General features: G+C 35.0%; 8 protein-coding genes across 8 annotated transcripts; 4 read left to right on the top strand and 4 right to left on the bottom strand.

The window, feature by feature from the left end:
- Positions 1-578: 578 nt before the first annotated feature.
- On the top strand, positions 579-2,552 carry SAPINGB_P003737 (uncharacterized protein; the record flags this gene model as incomplete). Its single annotated transcript, XM_031998453.1, has 1 exon — positions 579-2,552. The coding sequence occupies one exon, from the start codon at positions 579-581 to the stop codon at positions 2,550-2,552; it is 1,974 nt and encodes a 657-aa protein (XP_031854344.1).
- Positions 2,553-2,874: 322 nt separating this feature from the next.
- On the top strand, positions 2,875-3,539 carry SAPINGB_P003736 (uncharacterized protein; the record flags this gene model as incomplete). Its single annotated transcript, XM_031998452.1, has 5 exons — positions 2,875-2,914; positions 2,979-3,001; positions 3,165-3,198; positions 3,270-3,331; positions 3,405-3,539. The coding sequence occupies 5 exons, from the start codon at positions 2,875-2,877 to the stop codon at positions 3,537-3,539; spliced, it is 294 nt and encodes a 97-aa protein (XP_031854343.1).
- Positions 3,540-3,951: 412 nt separating this feature from the next.
- On the top strand, positions 3,952-5,748 carry SAPINGB_P003735 (uncharacterized protein; the record flags this gene model as incomplete). Its single annotated transcript, XM_031998451.1, has 1 exon — positions 3,952-5,748. One exon carries the CDS (start codon positions 3,952-3,954, stop codon positions 5,746-5,748), a length of 1,797 nt encoding a protein of 598 aa, XP_031854342.1.
- A 90-nt stretch (positions 5,749-5,838) lies between these two features.
- Positions 5,839-10,681, bottom strand: SAPINGB_P003734 (uncharacterized protein; the record flags this gene model as incomplete). Its single annotated transcript, XM_031998450.1, has 2 exons — positions 5,839-9,069; positions 9,122-10,681. The coding sequence occupies 2 exons, from the start codon at positions 10,679-10,681 to the stop codon at positions 5,839-5,841; spliced, it is 4,791 nt and encodes a 1,596-aa protein (XP_031854341.1).
- Positions 10,682-12,175: 1,494 nt separating this feature from the next.
- On the top strand, positions 12,176-12,820 carry SAPINGB_P003733 (uncharacterized protein; the record flags this gene model as incomplete). Its single annotated transcript, XM_031998449.1, has 1 exon — positions 12,176-12,820. The coding sequence occupies one exon, from the start codon at positions 12,176-12,178 to the stop codon at positions 12,818-12,820; it is 645 nt and encodes a 214-aa protein (XP_031854340.1).
- Positions 12,821-13,028: 208 nt separating this feature from the next.
- On the bottom strand, positions 13,029-14,174 carry SAPINGB_P003732 (uncharacterized protein; the record flags this gene model as incomplete). The annotated part of the gene is made up of 2 exons (XM_031998448.1): positions 13,029-14,087; positions 14,169-14,174. The coding sequence occupies 2 exons, from the start codon at positions 14,172-14,174 to the stop codon at positions 13,029-13,031; spliced, it is 1,065 nt and encodes a 354-aa protein (XP_031854339.1).
- A 573-nt stretch (positions 14,175-14,747) lies between these two features.
- Positions 14,748-20,605, bottom strand: SAPINGB_P003731 (uncharacterized protein; the record flags this gene model as incomplete). The annotated part of the gene is made up of 5 exons (XM_031998447.1): positions 14,748-16,697; positions 17,358-17,567; positions 17,790-19,352; positions 19,402-20,504; positions 20,596-20,605. 5 exons carry the CDS (start codon positions 20,603-20,605, stop codon positions 14,748-14,750), a joined length of 4,836 nt encoding a protein of 1,611 aa, XP_031854338.1.
- Positions 20,606-21,155: 550 nt separating this feature from the next.
- On the bottom strand, positions 21,156-21,547 carry SAPINGB_P003730 (uncharacterized protein; the record flags this gene model as incomplete). Its single annotated transcript, XM_031998446.1, has 3 exons — positions 21,156-21,337; positions 21,395-21,466; positions 21,532-21,547. The coding sequence occupies 3 exons, from the start codon at positions 21,545-21,547 to the stop codon at positions 21,156-21,158; spliced, it is 270 nt and encodes an 89-aa protein (XP_031854337.1).
- Between the last annotated feature and the right edge of the window lie 984 nt (positions 21,548-22,531).

The following is a 22,531-nucleotide window of genomic DNA, read 5'->3' as shown; positions in this document are numbered from 1 at the left end:
TCCGGCTTTTCTTTAAAAATAAATGAGTATAATAAAATTATAATTCCTCGGTCTCGGTATTAATATATTTGAGAAAGTTATTAGACTTTTTAAAATATTTTGTCTAAGTTCACGCGTTGATATTTAAGGTACTTTGTACAAGTTTAAACTTGTTAACAGAGTAAAAAGAACTCTTGAAATTCTTCACTTATCACATGCTTATTCATTAAATGTATTTCAAGTTTAAAATAACATTATCTCTTTTAAAGCGAATTGTCTATGAGATATAGGGTTATTCATTCTGTAGATTAATTGATATCTTAATAAATGTAGCTGAGGATAAACCTTCAAAAAAAGAGTAAATTTATCAAGTTAAATGTTCTAATAATTATAGGGTTATATAAGTAATTACATAATGCTTATGACATCAGCTTATGTTAAGTTTGTAAACAAGATGTATCGACAAATCTGGAAATTTCAAAACAAACAGTGTATTTCAAAACAAACAAACAGTTGGAATAAGTTTCTTCTTTATCCTAATCCTTTCTTTTAATGATAAGAAATATAAGCACTCAACCATTTTTTTAGAATAATCTACGATGCAAAAAGGAAATAATGAGAAGATATCTCCGACTGCTGGGCTTAATGGACCCCAAACACCAACGTCTAGTCCAGCGAGAAGATCAAGCAATCAAACTCCCCGTCAAATTTCATCGCGTCCAAGGTCATCTATTGGATTGCCAACTACACCATTAAGGTTAAACCAAGTTGTCAGAAAGGAAAACAGTCCTCTTTTGTCCAATTCACATGGACCTTTTAATTCTCCAATGAGGTCGCCATATCTCAAAAATTTTAGTGCAAAACTTCCTGGGTCAGCAAATGTTAAGGTTGTCGTTCGTGTTCGGCCCTTTCTACCTAGAGAAATTGAAAAGGGTGCATCCAACCTGATTGTTATGGATTCAGCTAACAACTCAACAACCATTCTTCCTCCACCCCCTTTATCACCGTCTTCCTTATCTCAAACAAACAGTAGATCCCGACGAAATTATGAATCCAAGACTTTTACGTTTGATCATTCTTTTTATTCGGCGGACCCCGAGTCTAAAGATTTTGCCACACAAGATATAATTTACGAAAAAGTTGGGAAAGAGTTTTTAGATCATAACATGGAAGGATACCATACTTGTATATTTGCGTATGGCCAAACTGGGTCAGGTAAATCGTATACCATGATGGGTACAGAAGAAACCCCAGGCCTTATTCCTAGAACTTGTCAAGATTTATTTAAAAGAATTAAAGCTGTGACTAGTGCAGACACCCAGTGCACTGTTCGAGTTTCATATTTTGAGGTATACAATGAGCAGGTACGAGATCTTCTTGTTCCCCCAGCTAAAGATGGAAGCCATCAACGCCTTCGGGTTCGCGAATCACCAACGGAAGGTCCATATGTTGAGAATCTATCTGAGTTCGCAGTCCAGTCTGTTATGGAAGTCGACAAGTATATGGAAATGGGAAACAAAAATAGGGCTGTTGCATCGACAAAAATGAATGATCAGTCTAGTAGATCACATGCCGTATTCACTCTTGTTGTTAAGCAAGTCATTAGTGATCCAGTAACTGATTCAACCGAAGAAAAGACAGCTAGAATACGATTAGTGGATTTGGCTGGTTCAGAAAGAGCACTGGCCACTGGTGCCACAGGACAAAGATTACGAGAAGGATCAAATATTAATAAATCATTAACTACTCTTGGTCGTGTAATTGCTGCTCTTGCTATTGATAGCACAAAAGATGATAGCAATAGACCTGAGACAGTTGTTCCTTATCGTGATTCTGTTCTCACATGGATTCTTAAAGAAAGTCTGGGAGGAAATAGTAAAACTGCCATGGTGGCCTGTATTTCGCCAACAGATTATGAAGAAACCCTGTCAACACTTCGGTATGCTGATCAAGCAAAGAGTATTAGAACGAGAGCAGTTGTGAACCATGATATTGTTTCTGCTGCAGATAGAGATAAGCTACTTGCAGAAATGCAAGAACGTATCAATAGCTTACAATTATCACTCATGGAATCAACTGCTGCTGCTGCCGCTGCCGCAAACAGCATTAATAACGAAGATTTAGCAAAACAAAAAGAATCTGATCGCAACAATTACTTGGAGAAAGTTAAAGGAGTCATTAGGTTTTACGAAGATAAGGCAATTACTGAAGAAACCAAAAGAAGAGCCATTCAGTCCGAAAATGAAGCAGTTAAACGTCATAATCGTTTATTGATTGAACATCTTAAAGAAGTGACAAATAAGACTCTTGGAAACCAATTTGTTTTTGCAGATGACGAAGAAAAGGCAGAATGTATTGATGAGGGAAACAATGATAAACCTCATGTATCAAGCTTAGATTTTGGGAATTTACAAAAAACTCCAAAAAGGCTTTCCTTTCTGAGGCCCCAGGTAACTTACGAAGAGCTTGAAAATGAAATTAATGACATCTTAAAAGATTTAAAGTCATTTAAAAGTAATTTGATTATTGATATCAATACTTATCAAAAAAAGCCTCATTTAATATCCACGTAAATGATGTGCTCATATATATATAGGGAAAATATTAATAAGTTTATGATCCTTCATGTTATGTTAAACATAATTATGTTTAGTATAATACAATTGTTTAGTAAGGGTTTTAGTTTCTCAAGAAACCAAAAAATGGGTAAAGTTTGTTTGTGGTCACATGTTCACGTGATCTTCTTATGGACTTCTTCTACAAACTATGAGGGGTTTACGTTTACTCCCTTCTCTACTCTGCTTTATTTGATTTTTTTTTCCCCTTCTTAATAACGACAATATTTCAACTATTTACTTTAATATACTTCATTAGATTTAAGCTCGGGTTTTAAAAATGTCTTTGCAGGGAAAAGACGAAGGAGAAAAGTTCAAAGGTAAGAAAATATCTTAATAATGCATGGAAAGATTTCACTGACCACAAGTTCTTGTTTTAAATAGTTATGATCAAGGCATCTGACATGGTTAGTGATGTTTTATTGCTATTCTAATTTATTTTTCATAAAGAAGATCGATTTTCTGTGATGTCAAATGTTTGATTTCACCATTAAAATCATCATGTCTTGACATGTTACATTTTAGTATCTCCACAATTTAACATAATTCATGACTTTATCCTCAATATAGGCTGATGATATGCAATCACAAATAATTGAACTAGGTATACAATTTTTTTTTAGAAACGAATTTTCTTGGAACCATTGAAAAAACTAATCTAACAAATTTATTTAGCGCAAACTGCAATTCAAAAATATAGTGTGGAAAAAGACATTGCTGGATTTCTCAAAAAAGAGGTAGATATTTTTAAATTCTGAGCCAACGTTTAAATTTACAGCCAATGAAATTATTCTAACATAATATTTATAGCTTGATAGAAATTATGGTGCAACATGGCATGCGGTAGTTGGCAAGAACTTTGGAAGTTATGTCACACATGAATCCAACTATTTTCTGTACTTCTATGTTGGTCCTCTGGCATTCCTTTTGTTTAAGACTGGCTAGTTTTTGGGTACAGAATATTACGGGATAGCGGAAATAATAGAGAATCATCATTTAGGATTGTCAATGAAAATTAAAAATAAAGATAAAGATAAAGATAAATAATTTCGGATATATTCATTAATGCCTAGGAAGATACAACGATTATTTACAATACGCATACTATTAACAATAATGAATGTTGCGTTTTGGCGATCATCGACTGTAGTCCTTTAGTTAGTGGATGTTCTGCTCTTTAGAAAGTTGTAACTGTTTATGTAATAATATTTTGTAATAATAATACTTAAAACTAATATTTGGCTTATTATGTTTTCCAGAAGTCGTTTGCTAGTATACATGCCAACGCACTTTCAACATTAACCATTCACATGAGTATAAATCTCAATTTCGACCATCTTGCATTAAAAATTTAAGGATGCGGTTTAACTCGGCTTTAATCGTATTTCAAATATTCATATTAAGTGTTTTAGCCTTAGAATCTACTACTTCATCACGCAGCAGCAATGATTTAGCACAAAAAATTAGCGACTTGATAAAAAAGGGCGACACTTCTCGTACATTGGGTCAAGTAAACAACGCTCTACAATCTTATAACGAAGCTATTCGCCTTGATCCAACAAATTACCTTGTTATTTTTAAGCGTGGTGTCATATATATGAACATGCCTGGCAAAGAAAATTTGGCGATTGCTGATTTCGATAGCGTCATTAAACTTCGCCCTTCATTTGAAGGTGCTCTTAAACAAAGAGCGAGCATATATATTAAATTAGGGAACATTGATGAGGCAGAAAAAAATGCAAAACTTTTGGCTCAATCTGAAGCTAAAAAGTCAGGATCATCAGAAAAATCCGAAAGTTTGACACAATATTCTATTATAGTATTGGACCAGATTTCAACCATCAAAAATTCGATTAAAGCTGCTACCGAATTTTCAAAAAAATCTGAATTTGATAATTGTGTGCAGTCGGCTACTGAAGGTTTAAAAACTGCACCTTTTTCACAAGAGCTTTTGTCTATTCGAATAAACTGCAATTTGTTTCGAGGAATGTCGAGAGCTATTTCCCGAGATTTCAACAACCTGGAGCTCGTTATTACAAAAGAAAATTATTATTCACAAGATGCATTGCTATTATACTACACCCTGCACGAATCTGAAAAATCCATTACAAAACTTCAAAAGTGTCTTCGATTTAACATGGAATCGAAGCCTTGTAAGGATGCTTTTACCGACATTAGAGGCTTTGAAAAAAAATTCGGAAAATACGCAGGAATAGCAGATCAAACTCAGAATAATGGGCGTCCAAAATACACTGAAAGGGATAAAATATGGAAGGAAGCAAAGGCGGCTTTATTACCTGCTTTTGAAACCACTATTCGTAAATCAGTTAAAGAAGCATACAATAAACTTGGATTTCCAGATAACCTCGATCCTAATAAGCATTCCAAGCTTCTCTCAAACATAGAAGAAACTATTTGTGCAGCATCTTATTATTTGAAACAATTTAGCGATTTAGAAGCTATAAAATACTGCGATTTGATCATTTCTAGAGGGTCCTTACTTGAAACATTAGGTGATACCCAGTTTACTCCTAGTGTTGATATTCAGGTGATTGCACATTTGTTTAAAGTCGAAAAGTATCTATCGGATGAAGCTTATGATAAAGCAAACGATGTGATTAATAATGCCCCAGACACGGTCAAGGCTGATAATCGCATAACTTCCAAAAGGAATGAAATTGAATTACAACGCACTAGATCTAAAAATACAGACTATTACAAGATTTTGGGTGTTTCGCGAAATGCTGATGATAAAGAGATTAAATCTGCATATCGTGAAAAAACTAAGCAGTATCACCCCGACAAATACCGTGGTGAACTTAGCCCAGAGGAAGTGGATCGGAAAATGGCCCAAGTTAATCAAGCATATGAAGTATTATCAACACCGGAACTTCGCCAAAGGTTTGACAGAGGTGATGATCCAAATAACAATGAAGCAAATCAAAACTCGCAACATGCCGCTCAAGAACAAATGCAGAAATTCTTTCGAAATGCTGGAGGATCCCAACAATTTGCTCAACAGTTTGGTGGATTTGACTTTGGCTCTTTTCATCGGCAGCGTCCTGGGGGAGGGCGAGCTCAAGGTGGTGGGCCAACAAGAGTGAAGTTTACAATGAACCATGGGCATGCTCGTCAAAAGAATAAACCAAAATGATTAACTATTTAAGTACTAAGATTTTGCTGTATTATAGATTTTATGTATATATCAAACTATTTGTGAATTACCCAAAAAATGCCAAAACTATTAGTTTATATCCAAAGACTGCCTTGCAAACTTGTTATTCTTAATCTCATTCCGAAAAATATGACCTTGTGACAAAGTAATTATTATATCCGCAATTTCTGTTGGTTCTTTTTGGTGAGTGATTATAATAATAGTCATTGTTCGCTTTTGTTTGTATGCTTCAAGTTTTGTCAGAATTGTAGCAGTAGACTTTGAATCCAAACCAGAAGTGCATTCATCCAAAATAAGAACTCTGGGCTGTCTAAGTAGTGCTCTTGCTAATCCTATTCTTTGCATTTGTCCGCCGCTCATTAAGTTACTTGCACCACTAGAAACTTGACCGGTTGAACCACCAATCATAGTGTCATACTTATCAGGTAAAGTGCTGATAAAATCATCAATTGCGCAATCCTGACACACTCTTCGAATTTCATCCATAGATATATTGGCATTAAGTCCAAAGGTCAAATTTTCACAGATTGTTCCTCTAAAAAAGTTTAATGGCATTTGTCCAACAACCGCAATTTCAGATCTCAGTGAATCGGTATCAATATCGGTAATGTCAACCCCTCCAATAGTAATAACTCCGGAAGTGGGAAGATAAAGTTTAGTTAAAAGTGATGTAAGTGTAGACTTGCCAGAGCCAGAAGGGCCAACTATAGCAACAACTGAATTTTTAGGAATTGTTGTGTTAATGTTATATAAAACAGGAACTTCAATAATGCGACGTCTAGAAGCCTTTTCCGAAATCTTGGCTTTAAGAATTTGGCTTTTGGAACGCTTAAATAACAAATCTAGGCCATTTAGAAGATTTTTAAACCCATGCTTGCTTGTTTCTTGTTCTGATTTTTTGACAGGCTGAGATGTAGTGATGACTGAATCTTTAAATGTATCAGGTGCAAAAAAAGAAAAAGAGCTAACGGGACGTGTAGATTCTATCTTGGTTGTAAAAGTAAGATCTTCGTCATCGCTTGATTCATCGAAATTGACCAAAGTACTGATTTCTTTTGGTGTAGTATAACTAAAGCAAACATCCTTAAAAATAATTGTGGAGCTGGTTAAAGACATTTTAATTTTTTGCCCAATTTTTTCTTGGTTGAGGTCTGAGTTATCGTCAAGAAAATGAAAAAGGCGCAAAACAGTAAGCAGAGGACCATGCATTTGAGGTATAGCAGTCATGAGAACACTAATAGAGGTTATTGAAAATAAAAGAATAGTGAAAATGATCATTACTTGCTCCAAAGTATATTCACCATCAGCAACAAGCTTCATTCCAAAATAAAGTAAAATTCCCTGGCAGGCAAGAGGAAAAAAATCAGAGATTGCAAATCCAATGCCTTTGCACATGGAATCCTTAAGTTTAATGACAGAATATTGGCTTATTGAAGATTTAAAAGCATCATTAAAATACTTTTCGATGCCTAAAATTCTTAATGTGCGAATTCCTGAAACCATTTCATAAAGTATTCCGTCAACCTTAGCGCCCAAGCTTATGACTTGAGCCTCCCAAATGTTGTTAAAATACTTAAAGATGAGATACGAGATATAAGATCCAGGAATTAAAGATAACGCCACAAAGCATAGTTTCCATCCCATAATCATAACCCAAATGATACAAATTAAAGAAAGTGAAACACATGTCGATAAAATTGTAAGAAATAATGTGATAATAACTCTAATATCTTCAGTGTTGTTCATAAGAAGAGTAGTGAGCTCGCCACTGTCAATCTTGTTGTCAGTAAACCATGAAATATCCCGAGAAGTCACAGATTCAAAGGCTTTAAGGCGAATAGAACAAACCCAACGATCGGCAGCAAGGCACAAAACAGTTGTACGCAAATAAATAGTTACTGAATCAATAAATGCAATAGAAATTGCCAACGCAATCCATTTAGAGTTGGATCCGGTTGAAGATCCAGGAAACATACTAGTGAAAATTTTGGCAATAGCAAAAGAGAAAATTGGATTGACAGCACCATTAATGATAGCAATGCAAATTCCAAAAAGTAAAACGGGTTTATTTTGAACTGTTTGAAAACATTTATAAAGAACCGATAATGTTGGAATTGGAAGTCCTTTGGTATCTTTGGGATTGATGTATCCAAGCTTAAATGCTGTTTGTTTTTCTGGTTTGCTTTCCATGCTATCAAAAGTAAATTGGTTTGTGGGTGTGTATGGGGTAGGTGGCTCGGAAAATCTTCTGCCATCAATAATATTTCTGTTTCCAGCCTCTAAAAGATTATGAATAGATTCCTCCCCTCTTGGATCAATAAGCAATAACGACGGATAAAATGATGAAAGAGGGCGGACAGTAGACAAACGGTTGATGTTTTTAAGTCGTTCAGATTTTGGATCAATATTAAGAGGCGCTTCTTTACCTTTGATTTCATTTAAAGAAGAAAAATCTTCAGAAAAATCTTCAGAAAATGTATCCATAACGTGAATTGTTTCTCGTTTTGAAGAGTTAAGCGACATCCCATAATAATCAGAGAAGGGTGAATGAGAACTAGACGAGCTAACGGTACTCATGTTATCATTGATCATAATACTATTTGATTTTCCAGAAAAGAAATTGCAATCATTGAGATCCTTCCGAAGTCCTTGGGCTAAGGTTTTGCCTTTGTGAAAAATGTACACATAATCTTCAGGTTGTATTTGATTCAACTCGTGAGTGATAATAATGGTAGTTTTTCCTTTACGCCAAGTACGAATATTGCGAAGAATAGTTTCTCTTGAACGTGGATCTAAAGCGCTCAGTGATTCATCCAAAATCAAAATCGGTGTATCTCTAACACGGGCTCGTGCTAATGCAACTCTTTGGCGTTGACCACCACTGAGTTTACTACCACCAGAACCAACAATGGAATCCAACCCCTTCGATGCAGATTCAATAATATTTCTCAATGTTGCAAAAGAAATAGAATATTCAAGTTGAACATCGGACATTTCCGTTCCACGAATACAGTTACCCAAGGCAATATTTTCCTTGATTGTGGTATTAAAAAGAACACTCTGCTGTTCAACAACAGTAATATTGTTTAACAACCATTTTGCGGAAAGAGTTTCAATAGGATACCCGTCAATAAGAACCACGCCTTTTAAAATATTGTATAAACGCAAAACAATATTGGAAATGGTAGATTTTCCACAACCAGAATTACCAACAATAAATACAGTTTGTCCAGGAGAAATATCTAAATCAAGACCCCGTAAAACTTTAACACCAGGGCGTGAAGGATAAGAAAAATGGACCTAAATTTAAATGTTAACAATTATAGCTTAAAAAAAAAAAGATAGAACTTACGTTTTGAAAAACAATAGATCCCTTGCAAGAGTCGGGAAACAAACCAATCATACTTTTGAAATAAGTAGAAGATGACATTCCAAGATCTAAAAATTCTTTGATTCTAGATGAAGCAACAATTCCTTTGTGGACGGGTTCCATCCGTAAACCAAGTTCGCTAAGGTTGTTGGCAATCATCATTGTAGACCAAAAAACTGTAAGAACATCACCTGGATAAGCTTTACCTTTAGCAACTAATTTACCACCATATACAAAAGCAGGAACAAACATTGTAAGCATAATAAAGCGAGAAATTCCTTGTTGAAATCCGGCAAAAACAATGAATCTTTTATAATGTATAAATGCTTCGTCAAGATATATATTGAGTTTTCGGATCTGTACAAATTGAGCGTTGAATTGCTTTACTGTAGCAATAGATGTAACTGTCCAATTAATTAACGATGATGCATCTTCAACAATTGCTTTATATTGAACGAGGGCCTTTGTCATTGGGGTAGTTGTGATTCCTGTAAAGATAACGATTACAGGTAAAGAACAGAGAGATATCAGTGTAAGACTCCAATCAAATACAAATGCAACTATCAATGCAGCAATTATACAAGAAATTGAACGAATGTTTAAGGCCAAATTCATAGATGTAGCGAGTCTAAAATCATCAAATGAGCGGTTGAGAAGAGATAAAGTCCCCATTACACCTTTGTTTTTATCATACCAAGTAAAATCTCTACCAAGAAAACGAAAATATGCCTTTTCTCGTGCACGACTAACTTGTACAGAAGAGTAGTAATCCCAAGTCGCTACCATGAAACTTTGAAAAAGCAAAATGGCACCACTAAGACCAATTATAGACATAGTATAAATAGTGACATCTCTCATAAATGCTTGAGGTGAATCATACACAAGTCCCGTTGAAAATTTGGAGAGTGAAGTAAAAACCTTTCCCATAAGAATTGTTTGGATTGGTTGGCCGACTCCAGCAACACAAGTAACAAAAATTGCAGGAATGACATATATGAAATCTGCAGGAAAACGAGAAAAGGAAAACAAGGAGCCATCAACTGTAACATTTTTGTCTTGATCTTCGTCTTTATCGTCATCTGTGGGGTCGTTTAGATTCTTGTCATTTTTTTGTTTTTTAGAGGTTTTTTTCTTTTCTTCAGGTTCTTTGGTTTCTTTATAGGTTATCTGTTGTAAACTTTCATCTGAAGGATCACTGATATTTCTTGGTGGTTGATCTCGCTGAATTTCTTTAAATGTTATGTCGGGTTTAAAAATGCTACCTCCGTTCATGTCATCATTTTCAAAATCAGTGTCATCATCTTCATCATCTTCGCGTTCGCCAATGATTCTTTGGGGATCAATTAAGCCGCGGTTGCGTCTCGAAGTGCTTAATTCTAGCTTTGGATAATAAGTAACTGGGGAGTTTTTCTCAAGTAAATCTTCATCTTGGTTTACTTTGTTTTGGGATTTTAAAGAAGAGAAAGGTAATGCTAAAAACTCCTGAGAGTGACCAGCGCTCACAGATTCTTGATTTTTATTAGATGAATTAGAAGTAAGCATGTTAAATAGTTTAGCTTTTTAAAAAAAAATAAAAAAGAAAGAAAGAAGAAAAGACAAGAAGAAGAAAAAGAAGAAAAAGAAGAAAAAAAAACTTGAGAAAAACTTGAGAAAAATTTAGAAAAATTTAGAAAATAGAATTAGTTTTAAGCGTCCAAGCTATTGTTTTAGTGATAGCAAGAGTCTCACCATTGCTATGCTGGCCACTTAGCCAAAAGAAGCCAAAATAATCTGACTGTAAAGAAAACCCGATTCCCCAATTGATCGAGTATAAGGGGAAAATGATATTTGAGTCTTTATATTTTGACTACCCATGATTAAGTTGCTGAATATTTCAAACGCAATTGTTCTGGCCCAAATAGGAAATAGCTTCAGCGATATGCACCCTGGCGCATAAATATTTTTTTTTATCTTTCTAGACGAATTCCATGTATCGCTTCACAAAGAGAAAAGCAAGAAGTTGAAGAAGAAAATTTTAGAGATGAAGTCTACAAGAAAGACCAAAAAAGTATGCTGGGCACTATGAAAAAAATAACCAAAATAACCAACATAGTGGCTTTCAATCACTATCAAAATCATTAAACATCTTTCTACTAACTATGAAAACATAGTACTACCGTCATTCGAAACCCAAAAATGGGTTGGTATTAGCAGAAAGAAAAGGATAAACAAGGTTTTGATAGTGATTTTGCACTATTCGTTTTACCAGCGCCTTTCCATCAAGTACCAATTGACAGAGACGAGACTCTCTAAATAGAGTGAGGGGTTCACCGGTAAGAATTGCACCAGTTTCGGGAAAGCAAAACTCAAGCTGTCCCCGAGTGATCATGTCTACTATTGTTATTCGTGTGGAATCTCTGTTGACGTCTCTGTCAACAAAACCAGAAACACTCTAATCAAGTGTCTAGCTTCCTTCAAATAGATTCAAAAGACCATACATTAGAAAATAATATAACTCTGGTTTTGCCAATATTTCTTTGACATTTTCTGTAAACAAAGTGTTTATGCTTTATTTACCTTACTGTAGTGAATAAAAAAATAAAAATATATTTGAGTGGGAAAAATTAGTGAGAAGATGTTATTTTAAGGTTCGGAACTCTTTAAATTCCCATTTGTTACAATATTACAATGTGTAACAACTTACAACCAAACATCATGAATTGACTTTCACATGTCAAAACTCCTGCTATTTTGTTGGGACCAAATTTCCATTTCCTGGGGAAGCTGAGCTTTGCCTATTGGTCTATCGAGGTTAACGTGTTCCTGAAAATAAGTGATTTTTTTTTTCAAGTACTTCATATAAGTCCTGTTCTCTTTTTTTTTTTCTTCTTTTTTTTCTCTCTTTCTGTTTTTTTTTATCTCGTTCAAGCTTTCTTTAATCTCTCTGTTATTCACTTATATCACACGACTGATTCCCTATTATATATAACATTTTCTGTAAACTACCCCTTTTTTTTCTGGTTTTACATTTTTATTATTCAATTATATATTATAACAATGTCCGTTACTTTTTCTGAACTTGCTACCGACTTTATAAGTCATATTGATTTCTCCAAGTTATCTTTGGCAATCTCCCTTGGGTCAATTGCATTCAATCCTATTTTTTGGAACATTGTTGCACGACAAGAATATAAAAATAAAATTCTCACAAAGCTTGCTGGTGGCAATAGACTGTATGGCTGTTATGGTCTGGCTGTTACCATTTTCTCGTTAGGTATCATCCGTGATCTTCTTTACGAACGGGCTCTTCGTGATCAACCTTCATGGCCACTTTTTGCTAAATATGATTTGATTGTGAAAGCGCTTGCTGTCATTTCGTTTGCTATAGGAAACGTGTTGGTCCTTTCTTCAATGTGGGCCCTGGGCATTACAGGTACCTATCTCGGTGATTACTTTGGAATTCTAATGGACAACATTGTTACTGATTTCCCCTTCAATGTTTGCGCCAACCCCATGTATTATGGATCTACGCTATCCTTCCTGGGAACCGCTTTGTGGTTCCAGAAACCTGCTGGAATTTTTGTGACTGTTTTCGTTTTTGTCATGTACATTATTGCTCTTGGCTTTGAAGAGCCTTTTACCGCACAAATCTACGCTAAAAGAGAGGCCGAGAGAGCTGCCGAATCTCAAAAGACAAAATAAAAAGTATCTGTTACTTATTGAAAATAATGACTTAATAATAGAAACTGTCCGTAAATTTTAATTTTTAGCATATATGGGCATCGGGGGCTTTTAGATTTGATTTACCACTTAATGATTCTTTTCAAAAAGTTATTATTTTTAGCCTATAGATTTGTGTATATATATTTACCACGTACCCATACTTTTTATAAACATTAACGATCAATTATTACTCGTCTTCCGGTCCATCAATAATAACCTTGACTGCCTTTCCAGCCATAACTGTCTTAAAAGCATCTTCAGCTTCAGTGAACTTGAAACGGTGAGTAATCAGTTTCTTAACAGGGACTTTTCCAGAAGCAATAAATTCAACGGCAAGTTTGTAATCGCCATATCCATATCTAAAGCAACCAGAGGCCTGAAGTTCCTTGGAGCAAAATTCAGCAATAGGAAATGTAACTTCATCCGCTCCCATACCAGCTTGGACAAACATACCACCTTCCTTAAGGACATGGATTGCTGTGTTGATTGATGCTTCTGCGCCTGATGCGTCAATAGCAATGTTAGGCTTGACTCCACCCAAAATATCCCAAATCTTTTGAGCAGATTCCTTGTATGAATCTCCCTTCACTGGCTGAAATGTGTAAGGAATTCCAAGTTCACTCTTTGCCATCTCAAGCTTGTGAGGGAGAATATCAACAGAAATTACCTTTGTGGATCCAAAAGCCAAAGCACATGATGCAATTAACAAGCCAACAGGGCCAGCACCAAAAACAACAACCACATCACCAGGTGAAATTTTAGCAAGTCGGGATACATGAACACCAACCGAAAGAGGTTCGGCCAATGCACCCTCCTCCAAACTGACATTTTCAGGGAGCTTCACGCAGAAATCTTCCGGTAGCAAGTAGTATCTGGTGAGAGTACCATGATATGGGGGAGTGGCAGCAAACGCCATATGAGGACATAAATTATAGTGACCAGACTTATATTCATCTGAATAGCGAGAAGGAATGCCAGGTTCCATGGCCACTCTGTCACCAACCTTGAGAGTTTTAACTGCGGCTCCTACTTCGACAATTTCGCCAGCTGACTCATGACCAAGAACCATGGGTTCAGTGACAACAAAATGGCCAATTGAGCCATGTGTATAGTAATGGACATCGGAACCACAAATACCAGTCTTTCTGACCTTGATCTTAACGTAGTGAGGATCGGTAATTGTAGGAATTGGTCTATCAACAAAAGAAACGTCGTTGATTTTGTTTAACACAAAAGAAGGATTGGGCTATAAGTTTTTTTTTTAAGGATTAGTAGGTAATAATAATAACAATAAAATAAAAAAAGAACAATTAAGAAATCTTCATACAGTCATTTTAATGGAATTGATTTATTGTCAAAAAAAAAAAAAGGATAAAAAAAAAAGTTGTTGGAATAGTGAAAGGAAAAAAAGAATAAATGGATGGAAAAGATGCCCATGTTTATATATATATATATATATATATATATATATATCTTCAAGATAAGCCAAAACCCAAAACCTGAATGTAACAAGGTCTTATAATTTATTCTTTTTAAAGAAAATTATTCTCTACCAACAAGCATAGAGCCAAATCATCCGATTTTTTTATTTAATGTGCTTCCCGCTTCACAATCAATTGGTCGATATCTAAAATAGAACTAAAAAAAAGTCGCAAAAAACAAAGAAAATTTTACATCAAAGTTTATTTTATTTTATTTTTTTTCTTCCTTTCCTCTCCTTTCCTTTCGTAACAAATGATCAATTTTTTAAAAAGTTTTGCTGCAATAAACCTATTTAATAAATAATTAAAAAAAAAAAAAAAAAAAACAAGACATAAAAAATAAACGTTAAAAACTAAAATAAACAAAATAAACAAAACAAAATGAATGCTCTTTATCTTTAAATCACCTTCACTAAAAGGGACTTCTACCATGCAAATACTTCGGTGTATACCTTCACTTCGTCATATCCTTCTTGTCTCAACTTGCCACCTGCATTTCTAATTTGTTTAACAAGCTCAGAAGGTCCACATACACCAATCCAGCATGAGTCGTAACACTTTTCTCTTCTTTTAACACCCATGGGTTCTTCTTCTCCGTCAAAAAACATTGTTCTAATTTCCTTATCAATGTCTGGGCGTCCACCTCTTTCAGATGTCACCCAAAGACGAATATGCACTGATGTATCATTTTGTTCTAGTGATTCCAGTTGCCGAGAAAATGATTCTGGAAGCCATTCAAGATATCCGCGGTTAGGAATAATCCAGAAAAACCAAACTTCTGGAACATCAATTGAAGTGATTTTGCAACCTTCAATTGAACCCAGACTATATGCATCGGCTTCTTCGTCATTAATTTCATGATTCTCTCTTCCAGAGCGAATAGCTTCAGCATATTCAAGTGCCATCCGATATTCTTCATATAGCGGATAAGTAAATGCAACCCCCGACCCTCCGGCTACAAGAATGATCTTAGAACGTGATGGTTCAAACTTTGTCTCAATTTCTGCCGGCAGGAGTGACGATATGCTTTCTCTTGATGATGACGATGACAGGTGGTTGATAGATTGATAGTTGACAACAACTGAATTTTTAACGACGTCATAATTTTCATTGTCGTAGTAGTTGGGTAATTCACTGTCAGAGCTAATACCGGCACCTTTCTCAACGGTAACGACCGAAAGCGGTCGATCTTCTATCGGAGTTCCATAAGGACCATGAATAATAACCCATCGTTCACAAATTCCAGTGTTTTTTGTTTTCTCTAATAGACAACGAGTAAACCCATTACGTGCTCGAATTACAAGGTCCATCGTAGTACTTGATTCATAATTTGATGCGATTGTAAAGGGATGTGATTCAAATAATTTGCACCCGACAACAGTAATAAATACATGTTGCCCTGGCTTCCAAGGAATAAGCGGTCTACTTGACAGCAAACGACCCAGAAATCCAAAGGGAATTTTAGTATCAAAATTATTGTTCTTTCTAGTAGGGATTTTGATAACAACTGTGTCACCTGGTTTAACTTCCACAGTGCTATATACCAATCGGTAATCTTTTATGACGCGAATTACTCGATCATAAATTATTGAAAAAATAGCTAAAGCAACAAAAGGACGAGTAGTAGGATGATGATACCAAAGGGCAGGTAAGCAAACAATCAAACCAAAAAGATGAACAATATAAAAAAATTCGTAAAGTTTTTCTTTAATAACTGGATGAGCGCTTAAAAGTATTATAAAAAAGCAGAATCCTGCAACTATACCAGTAGCTGACCAGAGATGTGTGAAAAGATATTCTAACCGAAAATAATATAAAAATATAATGGTATGGGCAATAAAAGTTTTGATGCAGACATTGCCAATATGTTGGTGAAACATATTTAACTGTTCGTATGACCAGCCAATCATCCATGAAATCGGAGAGTGTTTGGTTCCAAAAACATATAGCAAAGGCAGATTGGCAGCTGAAATAAGACCTAGTCGAAATGCTAAAATAACAGGGTACCTTATCTGCACTTCATAAAATATAAATCCTAGAGTAATCAGATAATACGCCGTAATAAAAAGTGACATCCCCCAGTTGCAGTACATAAAAGCTTCGATCTCTGGTTGTTTAATTAAGAAACCACTGATCTTGTAGTATATCTTTTGATTAAAAGTGAGTTGTTCTCGCCGAGTCATGGCTTTTGGTATTAGAGGATAAATGTCAATACTATCAGCTGCAATGCGTGTACCTCCCGATAATGTAATGTTCTTGAAAAGCTGTTCGTTACTGTCATTTGTTTTCTTTTTTTGATTTTTTTCATATCGAACTTGATAAGCTGCTGGATTAAGATTGTTGAGTTTTGGTGCTTGTGTTTTAGAAGATCTTAACTTTTGAATCCAATGAATAGCTGTGGCAAAAAGAAGAACTGATAATAAAAAAAACTGATAATATAACCCAATTGTTCGACCTTGGAATATATATTTTACCATTTCTGGTACTCGCTCGGGGGTGAACGGGCTATGGCCAGGACGAAATGGTATTTCTCTACTTGGTTTTTGTTCAAGAGTATTCACAGTTTGCGCTATTAGTGGCAACGACATGATGCTAAATAATTTAAACTTTTAATGTTGTAAAATATGTCTATTTATTTGTCTTGATGTTTATCAAAGTGATTGCTTGCTTGTACAAAATCCTATTTAAGTAATAAAAAAATGCTGGATTATCACAGCTGATTAGATGGAAAAAAACCGTACAAGGCCAGGTTGAAATGTATTCAATATATATTGATACCTTTAAAAAAAAAAAAAAAAAAAAAAAAAAAAGAAAGAAATTGAAAGATTTTTAAATGATTTATCGCACTGTCAAACGAGAAAAGATTGTGGTTTAATCTTGATCATCAGATAACCCCTATTTAGGTAAAAAGAATTTACGAGGAAAGAGACCAACCAATCAAAAACTCCATGGTCAGGGTAAGGGTGTGCCATTCTATTAGCTTGTTTTGGTACACATTCCGCGCCTTGGCCCATGCTGTTTCTACATTGACATACGTCACAAGCGTCCGTGCCGTCGCATTGTAGCAATAGGCCGCCACGCGGTATATCTGTGTGCTCCGAGACCCTAGCCAATGACAGTACTTTGTATTCCCAAGATCCGGCTTCCCGTGAGTCCTCGCCCTCCCCGTTGAACGTGAACCCGAGACCATCAGTGTTGGAAAACACGCGGTCATACACAGGCATACCTACCACAATCTTGTGTATCTGTGAAAAGATAGTAATTTTATTAAGCACAACAAAAAAAAAGAGTAAAAATGATTTCCATTATTAATATTACATTCGTTACTTGGCAATGATTGTTTGAGTTTTTGTAAAAGAAACCTGTTAAATTCTAGGTAACTAATAACCTAAAGTAGTTCATAAAGCTCATTTGGGTTTTCGAGGGCCAGAGGGTTTTTGAGTTGGGACTTGTTTATAATTACTAACGTTTAACGTTGGTTTAATTTGGTTGGTTTCCCCTGCTAGTTTTTGAATCATTGCAAAATCCGAATTACTAAATCCCCAGTCTTGAAGAGTGGTTGTAGTTGTATTAGCATTTGATGTAGGCTCAGGTGTGCTACTACTAGTTGCAGCAAGAGCTGCCGCCAGAGCTCCAGTCAAAGCCAAACTCTTAGTGTTAGTTTTACCAAACCCAACCGATTTATCTAAACTAATAGGAGAGTATTGTGATTGAGCGCTCTGTACTTGAGCACTCTGTACTTGAGGTCGAGATACAAATACGCCAAGAATCACTCTTTTGTCTTTATGAAGAAAATTTTCAAGGAGGTTTCGGGCTTCATCGGAAAGAAACAAGTAATCTGGGATTTCTTGGCCATCTTCAATAGGAATTAGATATGAATCCTTGACAATAGGTTTGTCCTTTTTAAAAACGCCAAATTTCTTGCGTGTGAAAAAATAGTCAAAAAGAGCTTTAAACATTGGTCTTTCACCATGAGGTTGGTTCGGAGAAATTCCATTTTCATTGGTACGAATGATCATCGAAATGATATCTTTAGATTTGCCTACCTCTTGTAAATATGAAGCGGCACGATCACTAGGGAGTCTACCCTCGACCAATAACAAAGGATCCATGTTCATTATTGTTGGCCAAGATCTATTAGGATCAAAACCAGGAGGCCCACATAGATGAATTGCCTTTACTGGAAACTCTGTGATGATGTCCATGAAAATTGATCCAGACCAAAAATTGCATGTTGAAGATGCAAGATACTCCTCATCTACATCAATATTAGTTTCATTTTCTAAAAGTTCATCAGGTGCTGATGCAATATCCATATTGCTTGTAGATATTGCAATGCTTTCACCATTTCCCCATAACCCATTCTTATTAGCTGAGACAGGCTCATTGTTTTGGTTGTTTTTATCAAGAGACTCAGATTCTTTCCTAGCAAGAACTGCATCCTTAGACCCTCCTGTGTAATCAACTTTGGAACTAGTTATAAGCTCACTGGTTGTTGGCAACTGGTTATCAGAAAAATTGTTGTTTGTATTTTGATCATCAGTGATATATTCCTCGCCCTTATGAGTTCGGCGTATCCGTGGGCCATCATCGACTTTAAGAATTGCATTTCGAGTACTTTCAGCACGCACTGATTCGGCAAATTTTTTTAAAGTAGGGTTCATGCGGTCTTCTTGTTCCATTGTGACAAATTCCTTTGCTTTAACTTCGTTTGTCACCAGCCGTCTATGGAGGTCGCTATTCGCATCATCTTTAAGTATTGAAGTGATAATCCTAAAATTTGAACGGTATCTGTGGCCAACATCGGAACTAGTATCATCTTTATCAGCAAATTCTTGATATAATGCTTCTTCAAGAGCTACGCTTAAACTTTCTGCTAAGGTTTCTATCGTTTCAGGTAATTTTATTTCAAAAGTTGTTTTTTCAACTGTTTTGGGAATCGTTGATTTACAAAGGATATTTCGAAGAGCTTCAACAGCAGTCTTCCGGGCTGAATTTCTTAAAGTGTCCGTACCAGAAGGGTGATCATGCTAAAAAAAAATTGTTAGAATAAAATATGAGAAATTTATGTTTGCTTACCCCATTAGCACGGTGTTTTTTGTTTGGTCTTTTAGAATTTTTGTCATCAAAGCTATCTATGGATTGCTCTGAATCCTGCTGATCTTCATTTGATTCTCTAGAATTTAGAAGATGGGTTGCATCTGGCTCATTTATCTTTGAGGTTTCCAAGTCTAACGACATTTCTGATGTTTTCAATTTGCTTTCAATTTGTGAAGACAGGTTCTCCTTTTCTACCTCCACTTCAGTTTCTAACCTTCGTTTTTTTGTTGATAATCTAGCTGAAACTCGGGTTGGTTTTAATTCGGGTTTGACAGGTGCCGTTCCAGTAGTTAATTTTCCGGATTTACTAGAAATGTGTTGCTGAGAAGAATCTGTAGGCGAATGAAGAGGTGGTGATTGCGAAGATTTGTTAACTGCTGCAACAGTCTTCTTGGTGCTACTTTTGCGACGTCGACGCTGAGGTTTTTTTGCATTATCGATTGCATTTTTTGTTAGTATCTCGATATTTGGATACAAATCGGGTCTGCAATCATGACAAAAGTAATGATCCGGAAGTTTTTCAGCATCATCAATCTCTAACATGCAGGAACTGTGCTGCCATTTTAAACACTTTTCACATTCAGCCATAAGTTCACCATCATCCTCAGAGGCTCCACAAATACATGAAACAATACCATCACTACCATTGTTTTCTTTATCTTCCCCGTCTTGTTCCTCAATTTCTTTAGAAACTTGAGAGACATTACCTTTGGCTCTGCTTGTTCGCACGCGCCCGCTTCCTTTATTAGAATTCGACTTTTTCTTTTTGGAGGAATTGCTTGTTTCGTGATTTGCATCAGCTTGCCCCGCTCCACTTTTACTTTCTTTATCTATTGTGTCATAATCTATGTTTTGTTCTTCTTCTTCCTTACTTAGTCCAGTGTTTGACCTAGAAATTTCTTTTGATATCTTGGGCTCAGTATTGTGGCGTTTGTCTGGGGTAGATTGTTCAGCAGCATTCAAAAGTTCCTCTTCACGCTCAAAACGTGAATGTTTTCCTTTAGTCGTTCTAGAAGATCGTCTTAAACTAATCGAAGGTGGTACTAACAAGGAATCAGACTTATCCTCCGAGTTACTTGTTGCTAAGTATATGTTTAAAAAGAATCGAGATAACGAGGTTAATGATTTAAGATTTTTAAATAAAAAAAAAATTAAAGAAATATATTGACAAACCTTTAGACATGATGAAAGTATTTGAAACTAGTTGAAATATATATTATAAAAAGATATGAGAATGTTTGATTGTGCACAGTGAGTGCAATGGTAAAATGTATGAGCAAGAAAGGTATGAATTTCAATTTTTTATTCAGGTGAGTAGTGTCGGCAAGACGCGCGAACCAAAAATAAAAGATATATATGCTTAAATAAAATAATAAAAAAAAACGCGAGATGTTGAAAAAAAGCCAATAAATTTAAGTCATAACTTAATGTTATGTTACAATTATGTTATGTAATTACATACTTTAATGCAATTCTAATAATTGCAATTTTTATATATTACTAATCATTTATCATTTGTATGTCATTAAATTTACCTTATTTAACAATAAAGCTTTCAACTGTAACCCCATGGTAAAATGAAACTTTTTAGGTATCAATAGATATCAATAGATTTTGTTTTCAAGGTTATTATGATGAATACCGTGTAAATGCAAATCTAAACCCAAATAATACATTGTTATATTAAAAAAAAAAAAATTAAATTGGTTTTTTGTAAAAAATGTAAGAAATCCTTAGGCAGGCACAGAAGACCCAGGTCCCGTTGGAACGCTAACCCCAGGAACAACTTCAGTGAATGGACTATCAATAGATGTGACACCCTCAGCAGGATTAATTTCGTAAAGCATGGTACTCCGAACAACGACTCGCCCTAAATTTCTAACTCGTGGTTTTTGGGTAGTTGTGAGTTCTTCCACTAAAATCTCGTCAGTAATTGAAAAAAAAGGATCAAAAATTAGGCAATAAAACTTACAAGTGACAGTTTCAACTGTTTCATCAAGTACTAGGTTCATCAGTTGATCATAACCTTTCAAAATTCCAACAACTATAACATTGAGAAATAAGCGTGTTAATGATCATTTAATCAAATTATAAATTTTTCGAACATACCCTCACGATTACCCATCAATTTAACCTCTACTTTTTTATTAAAATATTGAGCAAGATCAATAATTGCTTCCTTTTTGGGTCTATCTTCACCTGGTCTAGGAGCACGTTCTTGCTTTTCTGTACTTCCAGCACTGTTTCCACCATTGTTGGTATGATAATTATTTGAATAGTTCCTTCTTTGGTAGTTTCCTCTGTTATTATTATTATTATTGTTGTTATTGTTGTTGTTGTTGTTGGTGGTGGTGGTGGTGGTGGTGGTGGTGTTGGTGTTGGTGTTATTGTTGTTATATTGCCGGTTATTAGAACCTCCACGGTTCTGATAATTTTGGTTGTAACTGTTGCTAAATTGCTAACACGAAAAAATTAAAATTTTCTTATATTAGAAAAACTAACAGATAATTTAATTCTTGGATATCTTTCATAGACTTACACGAGTTTGATTCTCCATTGTAACCTAGGTATTTATTTTAAACTGATAAGACGTTGATGTCTAAACTTATGTTTTATGGCGAAAGGTGGTAAAATTTTTTGATTTATTCTTAAGCCTATCTTGCCCATTACAATTTTGTTACAATTTTTTAAAATTTAAAATTTCCGAATTTTCGAATTTTTCATATTTAAACCGGGTAACATATTTGTGCAAGTTAAATCGAGTGTTTATATTATTTAATACAAGAAAATTAATAATTATTTTTTTGTGGAATTTTATTGTACATATTGTAGAGAAGGCGTTGCATAATTTTGATACACTTCGACACAGCCCCTTTTAATAAAAAATAATTACATAAGCATATTAAACAAAGGTGCGGTCTAATAGAGTTACCCAAAAAAACTTTCATATTTCCTATTTCCAATTTTGAATTTTGGTATTACGCCTGTACGGATTATTTTGTCCAAAGCTGGAAGCAAACAAAGAACATCTTTTCATTTTTAAGGGAATATTATCAAAAACATAAAAGACATAAGAAAATTTGGCATAAGTTCAGTATTGATAAAATAT

Source organism: Magnusiomyces paraingens (assembly GCF_902498895.1).
Source record: "Magnusiomyces paraingens strain CBS 517.90 genome assembly, contig: contig3, whole genome shotgun sequence".
Taxonomy (NCBI): Eukaryota; Fungi; Ascomycota; class Dipodascomycetes; order Dipodascales; family Dipodascaceae; genus Magnusiomyces; species Magnusiomyces paraingens.
The sequence above is the reverse complement of the archived record's forward strand: the minus strand, read 5'-3'. Positions and strand labels throughout refer to the sequence as shown.